General features: G+C 56.1%; 1 protein-coding gene across 2 annotated transcripts in view; it reads left to right on the plus strand.

Annotated features, from left to right (window-relative positions):
• The first annotated feature begins 5,709 nt into the window (after positions 1-5,709).
• Positions 5,710-15,960, plus strand: part of SCARA3 (scavenger receptor class A member 3) — a 29,941-nt gene continuing 19,690 nt past the window's right edge. For both annotated transcript variants that reach the window (XM_074991508.1, XM_074991507.1), the window contains exon 1: positions 5,710-6,090. In XM_074991508.1, the coding sequence (XP_074847609.1) occupies positions 6,084-6,090 (7 nt within the window). In that variant the 5' untranslated portion in view covers positions 5,710-6,083. The remainder of the gene's footprint in view (positions 6,091-15,960) is intronic.

Genomic DNA, 15,960 nt, shown 5'->3' on the forward strand with positions numbered 1-15,960 from the left:
CCAGCGCCGGCAGCAGCGATCGCCGGAGTGCACGGCCCCGACGGTACCGGGCGCTGGGGCTGGGGAAAGCGAGGTGCTTCTCCGCACCCCCAAAGGCAGCCTCGCCCCCCAGGTGCCTTAGGGGAAATCAAGGGGCCGAGCCTGCCCCACTGCGGGCAGGTGGAGCTGGGGAGAACTGCGGGTCTCCGTCGAGCAGTGGGCCTCATGCACTGCCCCCTTCCAGCCCCCTTCGGCTCCTGCAGCCGGCTCAGAGCCAGCCACCTCCTGTCCCCCGGAAGGGGAAACAGGCCCAGAGAGAAAGGGATTTGCTCCCACTCACCCTAGTGGTTGGCAGAGCTGGAAATGGAACCCAGGCGTCCTGCCCTCCCCCACCACTCACCCAGTCAGGCTTCTCTTTACCTTCTCCAGCTGTTCCCCCTTTCCCTACCCACAGCCCCTTCCCTTCTCCTCCAGCCCCCGGGGCTCCCCCCCAGCCTTCTTGCTGCTGTGGGCCGTTAAGGGGCACATGCCCCTTGGTCCTGGGTTCAAATCCAGCCCTGCTTGGGCAGCTGTTGTTGGGATCTTGTTTGGGCTCAGATCCCCAGCAATATGCAGGTGCCTCATGCATAGAGTGGTAGGCCGGGGAGGGACCTTCCAAGGTCATCTGAGCTAGTCCCCTCAGGGCAGGGCTAAGTGTCACGCGTCCCCTCTCCATCGTCTCTTCTGCCAGCTGATGACAGGTTTTTCAGTCTAACCCAGAGCTCAAGTTTTCCAGATCTTTGATCGTTTTGCCCACTCATGCATCTGACAAAGCGGGTCTTTGCACACGAAAGCTGATGCTCCAGAATACTTGTTAGTCTATAAGGTGCCACAGGACTTCTTGTTGTTCTCGAAGATACAGACTAACATGGCTCCGTCTCTGATACTTGACTGTTTGAGTTGCTCTTCACTGAAGTTTTTCCAGTTTCTCCCCAGCTTTCCTGAAATGTGGCACCCAGCACGTCTCACGGCGCTCGAGGCGAGGCCTGCCCAGCGCAGGGTGGAGCAGAGGAATGGCTTCTTGGGTCGTGCTCACAACCCTTCTGGGAATACGTCCCCAAATCAGGTTTGCTTTTTACAGCAGCCTCACACTGGTGACTCGTACTCGGCTTGTGGTCAGCTCTGACCCCTCCATCCCTTTCTGCTGTGCTGCTGCCTAAACAGTCCCTTCCCATTATGCGTGTGTGATACTGATTGTTCCTCCCTCCATGCAGTACTGTGCATTTGTCCTATTGAGCCTCATCCTGTTTGCATCAGACTATTTCTCCTGTTTGTCCAGACCATTTTCAATTCTGACCCTGTTCTCCAATGCGGATGCAACCCCTCCTGGCTTGGACTCGTCTGCTGACTTTATGAGTTCCCTCTCTATGCCATGGGCAGGCAAGGAACGGCCTGCAGGCGGGATCCAGCCCCCCACGCCTTTGGATCCAGCCCACAGCTCCCCCACCGGGACCCCAAGGCAGGCTCAAAATGACTGGAAGCTCCCCACATGTGCCTCGCTGTGCTGCGTGTCCCATGTCCCCCACCCAATCCTTTCCATTCCCATTGGCCAGAAACCAACATCTTTATTAATGACCTGGGTGAGGGACTGGATTGCACCCTCTGCAAGTTTGCAGATGACACCAAGCTATGGGGAGAGGTAGATACGTTGGAGGATAGAGAGAGGATCCAGAGTGACCTGGATAAATTGGAGGATTGGACCAAAAGAAATCTGATGCGGTTCAACAAGGAGAAGTGCAGAGTCCTGCAACTCAGACGGAAGAATCCCAAACATTGTTACAGGCTGGGGACCGACTGACTCAGCAGCAGTACAGTGGTAAGGAATCTAGGGGTTATGGTGGATGAAAGGCTGGATAAGAGTAAACATTGTGAACTTGTAGCCAAGAAGGCTAACGGCATATTAGGGTGCATTAGGAGGACCATTTTGAGCAGATCTAGGGAAGTGGTTGTTCCCCTCTATTCAGCACTGGTGAGGCCACGTCTGGAATACTGTGTCCAGTTTTGGGCCCCCCAGTATAAAAAGGATGTGGATTTGCTGGAGCAGGTTCAGCAGAGGGCAGCAAAAATGATTGAGGGGCTGGAGCACATGACCTATTAGCAACGACGTGTCCTGTGGCACCTTATAGACTAACAGAAAAGTTTTGACCATGAGCTTTCGTGAGCACAGAAGTGAGTCTGTGCTCACGAAAGCTCATGCTCAAAACTTTTCTGTTAGTCTATAAGGTGCCACAGGATCCTTCGTTACTGTTATAGATCCAGACTAACACGGCTACCCCTCCGATACAAGACCTATGAGGAGAGGCTGAGGGATTTGAGCTTGTTTAGTTTACAGAAGAGAAGACTGAGGGGTGATTTAATAGCAGCCTTCAACTTCCTGAAGGGGAGCTCCAAAAAGGATGGAGAGAGGCTGTTCTCAGTGGGGTCAGACGGCAGAACAAGGAGCAATGGTCTGAAGTTACAGAGGGGGAGGTGTAGGTTAGATATTAGGAAAAACTACTTCCCCAGGTGGGTGATGAAGCACTGGAATGTGTTACTTAGAGAGGTGGTGGAATCTCCATCCGAGAAGTTAAAGTCTCAGCTTGACGAAGCCCTGGCTGGGATGACTTAGTGGGGGCTGATCCTGTTTGAAGCAGGGGGCTGGACTCAATGACCTCCTCAGGTCCCTTCCAGCCTGGGATTCTGTGATTCTATGGGAGCTGCAGAGATTGATCTGGGGGTGTGGGCAGAGTGCACAGTGTTCCCCCTCTCCTCTGGCCCTGCAAACTCCCTTCCCGCCTCCCCGCAAATCCCTCCCGCAGATCACCACCCAGACCCTGTGCACATCCCAGGTCACAACTCCCTCCCAGATGCTGCACGCTCCTGCACCCCTTCTCCAGGCCAGAACCCTCTCCTATGCCCCTACCCCTACCCTGATCCTGCCCCCAGCTCACAGCCCTCTTCTTCATGCAAACTCCCCCTCTGGCCCCACCTCCTCGCCTGCACTCCAGCGCCTGATCCCGAGCTTCTCTCTGCACCCAACCTCCACCCCAGACCCCACAGCCCCTCCACAGAAAAGTGTGGCCCTTGACCAGCAGAAGGCAGCAGAGGGTCCCCATGCTCTGGAGCAAACTTTTCACAAACTTTTCAGCATCACGCCCCCACTTTTGATTTTTGAGACACCTTCACGCCCCCACCTCCTCTTCACTATCATCCAACCCCCTGCTAACCAAAAATTCAATCTGTAATTTAAAATAAACACAAAAACTTGATATAAAATGTTATTAAAATTAAAAATAAACACAGAGAGTTTTTCTTGGCCCAAAAATTTAATGAAAATGTAATTTAACAGCAGAAACAGCAGAAAGAAAATGAATTTAATGCGAAGGATGACTCTGCATTTTCTTCACAAGCTGGGGAGTCCTAGGTTGGAAAGATGGAAGTGCCCAACACACATGGTTTTGGACATCCAGCTGATCTGCTTCGTTTTCAATGTGAGTAAACTTGAAAAGCTTTTTTCACAGGGGTGTATTTACAAAACTGGAAGAAGAATACAGAGCGCTTCTTCCCCGCCAGCTCAAGCAGGGGCCAGCCACCCGAGCCTCAATAGCCACCCACCTGAGTCCCTCCTCTACCCTGAGCCAGGCTCCCCTAGCCCCCATCTAACCCCCTCCTCCTCCCCCCCAACAACCCACACACCTTTGCTGGAGGCAGCTAGTGCCACACGGGCCTTTGCCGGCTGCCTGCTTTTTCTATTGGCTGCACTGGGTCGCCCATGTAAAATAGCAGGGGCTGAGAGCTGGAAGCAAAGGCCGACTCCTTCTTGGAAGAGGGAGAATGGGGGAGGACTGAGTTGCCTCAGGCCCCCCTGGAATTTCTTCACACCTCCCCAGAGGGGCACGCTCCCCAGTTTGGGAAGCCGTGCCCTAGGGAAACCTGTGGAGAGAGCCTGGGCCTCTTCGCCTGGCTTCCGCCCACCCCTGCTAGTGCAGGGCTCCTTGCTTGCTAATGGGTCAGCGCAGACATCTGCTGGGACCCCCACCTGGAGCAGAGGGTTCACGGTACTCAGGGTGCAGGCCCAGAGATGTCAGCACCCAAGCTGGGGAGGTTTAAGGTTCCTTAACTGTAGGGCATGTGGGGAGACCCTGTGTACAGAGCATGAGTCAGAGAAAGCGACAAGGCCCCGCCCGGCTCTTCACCACCACTGGAAATGCTGTGGGAAGTTCTCAGCCTGGTCTCCGGACCCTCTGGCCCAGACTTCTGGGGCTTTAATTCCTGGGGGCTCCCATCACTGCCAGGGAGGCCCCTCTTTCAATGCAGCTCGGATCCTGCTGCTGTCCCCAGCGAGTAGCGGTAGAGCCTTGGGGACATGCTGCAGACTGCCCAGAGCAGGGAACCACCAGACCCCAGGGCCAGAAGGGGACCTGACGGGGTGGCTAGGCTAAGCCCCCTCCCACCGAGTTGCAGGGTTTGTTGTGTCTTAGACACGCTGGGAGCCACTTCCAAGCTGGTCTGGGGCAAGCTGCCCAACCCCCAAGCACTGTGTTCAGAGCTGGGGGTGGCTCCTGTGGGCCCCTCGCCTGCAGAGGGACTTAACCCGCCCTGTCTCTGCCTGCCGGCCCCTCACATGCTAACCAAGCCCTGCAGCAGCAGCGAAACGGTTAACCCCCCTCCTCTGCCTTCCCTGGCTCTGCGACCCACAGCCCCTGCACCCCAGGTCAGAACATCACGCACCCGTGCGCACACGCACACCAGCCCTCGTGCACATGCACACGCACTTGCACACACACACACACCCTTATGCACGCAAATACACACTTGTGCACGCAAATGCACCCTCGTGCATGTCTATGCACACACCATGCATGCGTGCACGCGTACACACAGGCTTGCACACACACTTGTGCATGCACATGCACTCATGCACACACACACCATGCACACATGCATGTGTCTATGTACACACTATGCACATGCACACGTGGGCTCGCACACACTTGTGCATGCACATGCACTCACGCACACACACACCATGCACACATGCACGTCTATGCACACACCATGCATGCGTACACACGCATACGTGGCCTCGCGCACACACTTGTGCATGCACATGCACTCTCATGCACACGCACACCATGCACACACGTCTGCATGCAAATGCGCCCTCATGCACTTGCACACCATGCACACATGCAGGTCTATGCACACACCATGCGTGTGCGTGCACACACACGTGCTTGCACACACACTTGTGCGTGCGCGTGCACTCTCATGCATGCGCACACCATTCACACACGTGCACACATACACGTGCACACACACAGATGCCCCATCGGCCCCCATTTCTAGTGGGCTGATGCCGGAGCCCAGTTTGCAAGCCTGCCCTCCCACAAGCACGGGGCCCGCTCAGCTCAGGATCTGGCCCCCAGGACGGGCAGGATCAGCACCACCCGCTCCCTGCCCCCGGAATTCGGGTCTGCACTTTATCCCAGCCGCCCCTGACTCCTACCGACGGCAGAAGCCGCCCCCGGGCTCCAAACCCTCCCGGAGTTTTCCAGCCACCCCGAGCCAGCCCATGTTTGCCGCTCGTGAAACCCTGGCTCCGGGGTGGCCACTTCCCCGCTCTGTCCCAGCTGCCCTCCGCTCCCCCGCCCCGTCCCTCCCACACAGCCCGTCCCCGCGCTGGGCCGGAGCCTGGACATTTGGTAGCAATTAGCGCTGGCGGGAGAGAGCGGGGAGCAGCCCGTCTTCTCCAGCACGTATTCGCTGGGCTGCGTCCGGGCGGCGGCTCCCCCCCGCGCCCGGCTCCGGGGCCGCGGCCATGGGAAGGGCGCAGGGCACAGCCCGGCTGCTCGGGGCGGTTCGGGGGTAGCGGGGAAGCTGACCCGGCCGCTGATTGAGGGGCCGGCCGGGGAGGGAGCGAGGGATGCCCGTGTGGAGGGGCGGCCCGGGCACGCGGGCAAGAGGGCTGGAGCCGTGACCGCGGGGCCTTTCCCGGCCAGGGGCGGAGCGGCTGCCCTCGCTGCACGCTCCCCGCGGAGCCCGCGTCCCTGGAGCGAGCAGCCCCCGGCCCCGCCGCGCGGACCATGAAAGGTGAGTCGGGTGCCCGGGTGTGGCGGCCGCTGCGAGGCTCCGGGGGCGCTGGGGTCTCCTGGCAGCCCAGGGCGAGGCGGGAGGAGCCAGCCGGGGGCGGGGGGCAGATGCAGTCAGCTGGGGGTGCTGGGCAGAGTCACAGACCCCCGGGCGGAAGGGCCGGCAGCGCCCAGCCTCCCTGTGTGACCCAGGCCGGGGAACGGCCGCCGGCAGCCCTGGGTGCAGGCCCGGAACTGGGGCCGGAGCGGGGAAGGGGCTGACACCGGGCACCGGAGCAGAGAGGCGAGAAAACCCCTCCCTGCCCAGCCCAGCCGCCAGCTCGGTCGGCCCGGGGCGGGATGTGGGAGAAGGAGCCCCCAGCGCAGCGCCAGGGACCCCGGCCCCTCCGCGCGGCACGTGTCCCGGGGGCCAGCCCAGCCGCAGTCTGTGCGTCGCCCCGCGGGAGCCGTCCTGCCTGGTGCGCAGCGGGCGGCCAGCCCGGGTGGGGGTCGGGAGCGAGGCTGTTACACGCCTGGCTGCTGTGGGCCACAGGCAGACCCTGTGCCCATGAAGTGGCTGGCACAGGCCTCAGGGAGGGCCACAAGGTCCGGGGTGGGGGCAGGGGGATTCCCAGGGCAGGAGGACCCCGCGGCAGCTTCTTTGATTGCATCTGATCTCGCAGGATTGCTGGGTGCCGGCCTGGCATCCCTGCTGCGGTACCTTCCCCCCGGCCGAGCGACAGTGCAGAGCATGGTGTGCCCCAGGGAGGGGGTTTGCAGGACTGCCGGGGTGCTTGGAAGTTCCCAGGGAGGTGAACGCAGGAGACGGGGTTAGCGGTGGCAAAGGGGTTGGTCGCTGCGATAGTGGGGGCCGGGTAAGGACCTGGCAGCTGCGTTGGAGGGTTGGCTCAGCCTTTTCAAGCCAAATGAACTGCCTGCTGGGCAGTGTGTTCCCTCTGCCCCAGAACAGGCTGCATGTCAGAAGTGCTGCATGTGTAATAATAATAGTAATGTACATCTCCTAGAGCTGGAAGGGACCTTGGGAGGTCATCTAGTCTTGTCCCCAGCCCTCTGGGCAAGGCCAAGCACCATCCCTGACATCTGTTTTCCCTAATCGGCCTGCTCAGGGATTGAGTTCACAACCCTGGGTTTAGCAAGCCAATGCTCAAACCACTGAGCTATCCCCCAGTCCCCACCACCACATATGCAATGGGTAACGCTCACTGGGGTTAAAGGTCGAGTTCGGGAGGTGGCCGAGGCCGATTCTCGTGGGAGCTCACTGGGGTTAAAGGTCGAGTTCGGGAGATGACTGAGGCTGATTCTCCTCGGAGCGGGACCAGCCGTTCCCCTGCCACCTGCAGCTCCTTAGGCAGGCGTTCGCCTGGGACCTGAAAGCAGCGGCACCAGCTGACCCTGGGCTACAGAGCAATCCCCTGCCCCGCGCACTGGGCGTCGGCCTGGGCATGTTCCAAACCGGCCGCCCGGAAGCAACTGTCTGAGGGCAAAAAGTTCCAACACAACTGTGGCCACAGCTGAGCTCAGGGCGCGTTGGTCAGAGGGGAGGTTCTCCAGCCCCTCGCCCTGCGGCTGTGTGTGATCCAGAGGGAGGGGGAAGCCAGAGGGCCGCTTGCCTGCTTTGGAAAATGTCATGTGCACAGCCAGGCTCCCACAACCCCTTTCCAGGGCTCCTTTATTTTTTAGGTGGGGAGAGGGAGTTTTATAAGTGGTTGCTAATTGGGACGCCGCCAGTGGTGGAAACTCGCGGAGTATCTGTTTGCAGAGCCTGTGGAGCTGTTCCACGTGGAACACCGGGTTAATTTAGCACTCGAGGGCGTTTGCTTATGGCCACACGAGCACTAATGAAGTCTGGAACGCCTGCCTTACAAGGAGAGAATCCAGGAGCTTGCTCTGGTGACTGGATCAGTGTGTGTGTTCCAGCCTGGGCGGGGAGATGGAAGATCTCTGACCTTAGGGTGCCCCTCAACCAACAGGCAAAGGCAGAGCAAGGTCCAACGAGCAGGAGTCAAAGCTCTGGGTCGTTAATCACTGGAACAATGTGCCAAAGTGAGTTCATCATTGCCTGCACTAGCTAGAGTGTCCCTGCCACAAGCTCGTCTAACTTGTTCTTAAAAACCTCCCTGGAGAGAGATTCTGCCGTCTTCCTAGGAATGGTCCCGCTAGTTTTGTCCATCCGTGTGTGGAATAAGTTTTATGAGCACCAAAGCCTGGGGGGCTGTGCACCACCAATAGAAACTCACACTGCCAGCGGCAGGCGCTCTGCTAATCAGCTGGGTGGCACTTAATTCTCTCCCAGCTGGCCATCCAAGCCCTCAGCTTACAGCTGCAATTTATTCCGGTGCTTAGCGACCCTGACGGTTAGGAAGTTTTTCCTAGTGTCTCATGACCTAAATCTCTCTGAAATTTAAGTCCGTTGCGTCTTGTCCTGTCCCCAGTGGACAAAGAGAACAAATTACCACGCTCCTCGTACAGCTCTGAAGACCATTGTGTCTCCTCATGCTTTTTCAGTCTTCCCTGGTCAGTATTGTTCTCTAGACCTTTACTCGTGATTGTTGGTCATATCTCATGCATCTGACAAAGCAGGTCTTTGCCCTCGGAAGCTTATGCTCCAAAAAATCTGTTAGTCTATAAACTGCCACGAGACTTCTTGTTGCTCTACGAACCTTGTCAGTGTGCTCTGGAGGCCATTATCCAAACCATTTCTGAAGATGTTACTGCCTCGGAGCAGATCCAGGCAACATCCCTCTCGGAGCCTACTCAATTTGCCCTTCCCTCCTGGCTGTGAACTATCGGTCACTTGCTCTTTGAGTCTGGTTTTCGAGCCAGCTTTGATCCCACCTTATGGCAGCTCCAACTAGGTTGTTTTTCCCTAGTTTGCTCCGGAGACAGTCACATGGGGTGGTATCCAAAGCCTTCGGAAGTCAAGGGAGATCCTATCTCCATCCCTGGCAGTCTTTCAGTCCTGAGGGGATGTTTTCCTCAAAGAACAGCTCTGCTTCAGACAGGAGTTGTTTCAGGGCAGTCCTGTGGCCTGTGCCATGCAGGTCAGACTAGACGAAAACAGCCGTCCCTGCTGGCTTTGAAATCTGCAAGACTGAGTCTGGAAGGCATCCACACCATGCCAGGCCCAGTCATCAGGTTCATGAGCACGGGGAAACAGCTGGACCACTCCCTCCTGCACACTGCTTTCTCGTTCACAGGCAGGCACCTTTATTGCACACATCAGAGGAGTAAAAATCACCCTTAGTAATCCCAAAACACAAGCAGTTCTGTAGCACCTTAAAAGACTGGCACATTTATTTATTAGGCCCTGAGCTTTCCTGGGTTAGGGTGTTACCCAGGAAAGCGCATGACCTAATAAATGAATGTGCTAGTCTTTAAGAGGCTACAGAACGGCTTGTCTTTTGTGAAGCTGCAGACTACCACAGCTTCCCCCTAGAAATCCTGAACGCCCACTGCTACCCAGCCTAAGGGCCAGCAGGAGAGCCAATGGCCTCGCTGGGCCCTGGGGGAGATGGTGTGTGTGGATGTGCTCCCAGAAGGGGCACGGTCTTGTGTGGAAGGGGTACGGCTGGGGCAGCCAGTCCTTAGCGCTGCCTGGACCACACTGTTGCCCCGCCATGCCCCACCGCTCAAAGCCCCCCAGAGCCCAAGGCACACGACTCCGGAGACGATTCGCAGCCCTGTACATCTCCTCCTCCCCCGAGGGAGCCCGAGAAGCCATACAGACTTAAAGCTGCACTCAGCGGGTCTCACCTCCCGGAGCACACGGGCAGCTGCCATCGAATTCACGCCCACGGCTGATGAGGGTTCAAATGCCCCGTTCCCTCGGTGTGGAAAATGTGCCGTCCAGGGAAGCAACCGAGGCTCTAGGGACGAGCGACGGATCGGCGTTGCCAAGTGACTTCTCACTTCTTCGACGTGCTGCGTGTCCCATCTGGACCGCGTTTGACTTGGCGTCCTCCCGCGTTGCGGAGAGAGGGGCTAGACCGAAGAAGGGAAGCAGGCCTAGTGGTTAGGCTGCAGGCTGCATGTCGCAGCCGCTGGGTTCTATTCACAACCCTGCCACTGACCTTACCTTGACAGTCACTCCCCCCATGCCTCAGTTTCCCTGTGTATGAAACGGGGACAGTGACGCAGGTGGCTCTGCGATGGGTTGGGAGGCGCCTGGTTTGTCGCAAGAGCCCTTTGCTGTCTTCTGGTGGCAGTGCTGCAGGAACGCAGAGCATTAGTCTTCAGGCTGTTGGTGGTTTGCTTCTGAGACTGTTAGATGCTGAAGCCTTAAAGGGACTTTTTATGAGCATCTCGGCTGATCTCCTGAGAGCCTCACCCAGCAGTTTGCTCATCCGTGACAGCAGGTGGGAATAATCCACATAGAGCCTCTTCCCTCTCTATCTGACTGCGGGGAGAGCAGCGTCTGAGCACCGCTGGAGGGAGCAGGAACGTTGCACCCCACAATCTGTTATGGTCAGGTCCTGCGGGGGGCAGGGCACTCACTCCAATGTAGAGTGCCAGAGCTAGTGCCAGGGCAAACTGACCCCCTGGCTCCCCGGTGAGTATAACCCGCTTTGGCTTGTCCTCCCACCTTGGCACTGTGCCCTGACCATACCACCAGGTGGCGTGTGCCCTCTCGGGGCAGCAGCCGTGTTCCCTGCATGCTGAGTGCTTGGGCGGCTGCCCAGGAGAGATTCAGGTGCCACCCAGCTGATTAGCCGAGCACCTACAGCTGGCAGCCTCTATGTCTAGTGATGGTGCACGTTTGGCCATGCCTCGGCGCACAGAGCAAAACTTATTCTGGCCATGGATGGAAAAAATTAGAGGGAACCTTGGCAACGGAGAGAAGGGGGAGGAGCTGTGAGCTCTGGGGAGCTCATGGGAATTAGCAGAGCACAAATCAGTTGGCTTGTTGATTTACTCACAACCGGGAGACCAGCCTATCTTGCTTGGTCGTTTGTTTGGTGATACCTGAGGCTACGTCTACACAGCAGATCCATTCCAGAATAAATTACTCCAGAATAGCTCGTCCAGCAGAACTGTTCTGAAATAGTAACAGAAAGGAGGGGCCGGGTTAGGCTATATTCTAACAAAATGAACCAGCAGTCAGGTAGCATTTTAAAGGCTCAACAAAACGATTTATTCGGTGATGAGCTTTTGTGGGACAGACCCACTTCTTCAGATCATATCATCAGATCAGATTTTGTTCTGCAATAACGCAGCTACACACAGAAATGTATTTCAGTTTCGCACTTTGCTATTTCAGAACACATTGGCTGTGTCTTCACTTGCATTCCTCTTTCGAAAGAGGTATGCAAATGAGGGAAATTGAAAATGCAAATGAGGCACACATTTGCATACCCGACACCTCATTTGCATGTTCTTGTTTCGAAATAGCTTCTTTCGAAAGAAAACCAGTGTAGGCACGGCTCTTTCAAAAGTAAACCGCATCTTCGAAAGAATCCTTCTTCCCTTTTTTGAGGGTGAAGAAGGATTCTTTCAAAGATGGGGTTTCCTTTCAAAAGAGCCGTGTCAACACTGCTTTTCTTCTTTTGAAAGAAGCTATTTCAAAATAAGGACATGCAAATGAGGTGCCAGATATGCAAATTGGTACCTCATTTGCATTTTTGATTTAACTTATTTGCATACCTCTTTTGAAAGAGGAATGCAAGTGTAGACACAGCCATTGTCCAAGTACATTGCGCTTATTTCGAAGTAGGTGCTGTTCCTTCTCAAATGAGGCTTATAGATTTCCAAATAATGCACCTGTATTGTGTAGATGACAGTGATGACACCCGTGCATTGCATAGACGACAACAAAGTTATTTCGAAATAACAGCTGTTGTTTCACTATAACTTTGCTGTGCGGACATAGCCTGGCTGACCACACTTTAGTCTAACCACACACTGGTTTAAAGGCGCAATAAAATCTTGTTTCCTGTCCGCTCCTGGGTGTTTGTCTGGTAACATTTCACTTTGTTAGCGATCAGCTGTTGCAAAGAGAAACATGAGGTTTTTGCGAGGATGCCATGAAGATGCACAATTCATCCAGTTTTGTGAGCGGTGCGAAAGCCACACGTGGGCTGCGTAACCTTCCGATGTGGGTGTTATGCAGCCCCAGGGGATCAGAGACCACTGTTGGTACCAGATAATGGAGTTATTCTTCTAGCATAAAACTCTGCTTTGGTGCCGAAAGCTGTTGGCTCAAACGGAGCGCACACACCATGATGCAGGTCATTGCGTTTGGAAGAGCTCTTTTCCCTTCGGTGAAGCATCTAGACCTGAGCAAACCTGCAACTAATTTATGGAGTCCCATCAGATTTGTGGACTCGTTCTCAGCTCAGCTCGGTTGTATGCCAATATCTCTCTTCTGACATCAGGGAGGTCAGTTACTCCCAAATTACACAGGCATAAATGAGGACAGAATCGAGCCGTGTGTCATCTTCCGTTCGCTGCGGTTTCTGACTACTGCCTGGTGAGACTCGGCACAGAATTTATAGCCTCAAAACCTGCGAGGTTGATGTTTCTGACGAAGCGGGTCTTTGCCCACGAAAGCTTATGCACCAATAAATCTGTTAGTCTATATGGTACCTCAGGCCGACACGTTTTTTTAGAAAGAAAACAGTCACTCAGGTTTGCGACTCTACTTGTGGACAAGCGGCCGGTCTTTGTTCGTCGAGAGCTATTGCCAATATCATGTTTTCTCTCTGTTATTTTTGTGCACTTCTTGTTTTGAAGCAAACCCTGGAGATTTTGACAGTTTTGTATGTCAAGATGTCAGTTTTAAGACTGAGCCAGAGGCAGATGAAAACTAGCAGGGTTTCACGTGCCCGAATCTCCCGGGGCCCTCATTAAGAGAATCATTTTTTCACTGTTACAATTTCACTTCTGAGCTTTAAATAACAAATTGTCTCTCCCTGATTAGTAGAGTTCTGGTGTTGGCAGGGGATTCAGCCACACAGCTGGAAACTGACTCTTGTCTATTTGCATAATGTGATCCTTTTGGCTAAACAGTTGTGGTGCATGGTAATTACATCAAAGCCCTGAGATGTGGCTCTTTCATATGCTAGAGACCCCAGTGGATTTTTTCAGCTATATCTGTTAAGTGAATTTGGTTCCAGGCCAGGTTGACGGATGATTCATTGCAGTCATCCGATTTCTCTGGGCACCCAGACCGATTGGGAAAATTGGCGTTCATCTAATTGATTCGACACCTGTCTCGACCGTGGTAGCCAAGTCTAAAATTTCAGTGTCTGTAGAAGGGCAGTGCCAATTCTAAGTGCTACCCAAGTCTCACTTCACTCTGGAGGGTTTTTTATCCTACATCCGGAAATTCCAAAGAAACTCCAATGGATGCTCTTGGAGTCAGTGTTGCCTGTCGCCTGCCTAGGACTGTACTTGGGGGAGTGCCAGGAATCGGGGTGCAGCTCCAGAACAACATCCACAACAAACTCCAGAGGCATGTTAATAAACCCCATTTTTTATGTCCTCCTGGGTGACGGTCCATCGCTAAAGCAGCACAGTGTCATCTGTTAGCGAGGGCTGCGGCCGATGTGCGCTCCCACCCTTTGGCTCCCCAAAGCAGAAGGAGAAAGCCGCCGGCCTTGGAATTGTCTAAAATAAGGTCAGCCCGGTGGGGCTGAGCCACCAGCCTGGTGCTGTCCGGCATCTTCTTCCAGGCAGCCCCAGGGTTTGGTGAGACGTTCGAAAGCATAAGGGACCCGTCACAACGGGCTCTGCAGGGCTTCTGACGTGCCAACAGGAGACGCCGGATCCAGCCACCCTCCGACACAGCTGAGGGACGCAAAACCCGCGTCTGAGTCTTACGGCTCAGGAGCTGTTTGTAAGCACATGAGGGTTCATTAGTCCGTTCAGTGCAGGAGCGGGATTGTGTCGGGGGAAATTAGAATCAGATGGGAGCTCTTTCTTCCATCCGTCCCCATCCCATGCGGCTGTTCTCCTGTGCCAGGGGCCGTGAGAGGCCAGGATTGCGTCTCACGACTTTCTCTCTTTCCTTGTCCCTGGATCGGTGGGGGGAACGGATGTCCTCCTTCCCTTGGGGGGCCACCGTTTGCCTATGACCACACACTGAGCTCTGGACTTGGGGAGCTGGGGTTCTGCTGCCAGTGAGGTTTCGGGGTTCCACTGTGCTGAAATCTAGCCAGGTTTCAAGATCCGTCCCCCCCAGAGCGGGGAGCAGACCCTGGGTTCCAGCCAGGCTGGAGAGGCCACGTGCAGGGCACGGCCATATGGACTGCGTCTGCTCATTTGTGAACAATGCCATGTGCTCTGCCCAGCCCCGTGGTGCGGGATCTGACCCCACAGGGCTGCCCAGGGCCCGGTCGGTGCAGGCAGATGGCCCTGCGGCTTCTGAGCAAGAGAGGCTGGATACGAAAGGGGCCTTCCTCATTCCAATGACACTCAGCGGTGGACGCAGAGCAATGGGGCCAGACCCTCGGCCATGCAGCTTCCCCTGACCTCTGGACCTCGCCACCTGGCCAGGCTGAAGCTCTGCTCCCTGCACTGGCCAAGAACTTGGGGTGAGATCTTCAGCCCCCTGAGTCAGGACGGGGTTGTGGGATATACACCAGGATCTCCCCTCCGGCTGTTTAATAAGGAATGCCAGTGGGCTGGTCCCTGAACTGGTCTGGGGCACAGTGGGGACAAAGGGTTGGCCAGATAGGCTAGCGTGCTGAGTGCAGTGGCTAGCAAGCGGGGCAGGGGGGCTATTGAGCTGGGCAGGGTGGCTAGCGAGCTGGGCAGGCGGGCTAGCGAGCTGGGTTGGGGGGGAGCTAGTGCACCAGCTGGGAAATCAGATCAGGCGTCTCTGCCTGGCTCCGCTGCCGCCGCTTGGGTGAGGTGCTGGATCTCGGTGTGCTTTGATTCCTCAGACTGTGGGCGCTGCAGGGCTGGGGTGTTCCTTGCTGTGTGTGCGTACAGCACCTAGCACCCCTCCTCCACCTAACAACACCTGGCTGAAGCCGGCCCTGACAGCACAGCCGGTGGTAAGGGTTGGCTCCCTCCTGCTCCCACTGCTGGGCATGGGAGTTTGTAGCAGCCGCTCAGCTGACCAGTCCTGGCTCTTGCCCTGGGAATGTCTGATCCAAAAGATTAGTGGGGTTTGTGGGTTTTTTCTAGCCCTGGGGGGATGGAGATATTGGCAGAGCTAAGGCGTCTGCCCCACTAGTCTCAGCTCTGCTGAGCTCCGCCCGCTACCCCAGTCACGCCTCGTTTCGCAAACAGCCGAGGTGGGATTCCACCTGCCCCACAGCTGAGCATGTGGCGTCTCACTCTGCCGTGCTGAGGGCAGGAAGGAGCGGAGCAGGAGGAACGTGGCTTAGTGTGCCCCATGGGAAAGCCAGGCCCTTGGGAGGTATTACGGTCCGATAGGCTCCACTGTGGACTTTCTGGGGCAGGACTTTCATTTATGCGGTGTACAGCACCTAGCACAAAGGGGCCCCATTTGGTTGGCCTCCAAGCGCATAATAGTTTTGCAGCTGGGGAAACGGAGGCACAGAGAGGGGCTCAGCAGTGGCAAAGAAAGGAATCGAATGGAGGCGTGCCGCTCCCCAGGCTCCTTCTCTTCTCACCGGATGTTCTATGAATAACCTTGGTTGCAATCAGCTGTCTCAGGCGGTAAGCAGCCCCCGAGCCCAGCCCAAGGTGTTCTGCAGCTCGGCCAATGGGCCGGCCTCACCTCGCTCCTCCTACCCTGTTCACAACCATGCCCGGCCTGGCTTGGAGCACGCACACCCAGCTCTAACGGGTGTGCAAGGCCGTGTGTCCCCACCTGCTCTGCTTGTTAGCGCGTTTCAGAGCTGTGTTCCGAACCAGGGGCTGGCCGGGGCCCCCGGAACGGCTGCAGTGCAGGGGCTGGGTA

Source organism: Carettochelys insculpta, chromosome 3 (assembly GCF_033958435.1).
Source record: "Carettochelys insculpta isolate YL-2023 chromosome 3, ASM3395843v1, whole genome shotgun sequence".
NCBI lineage: Eukaryota > Metazoa > Chordata > Testudines > Carettochelyidae > Carettochelys > Carettochelys insculpta.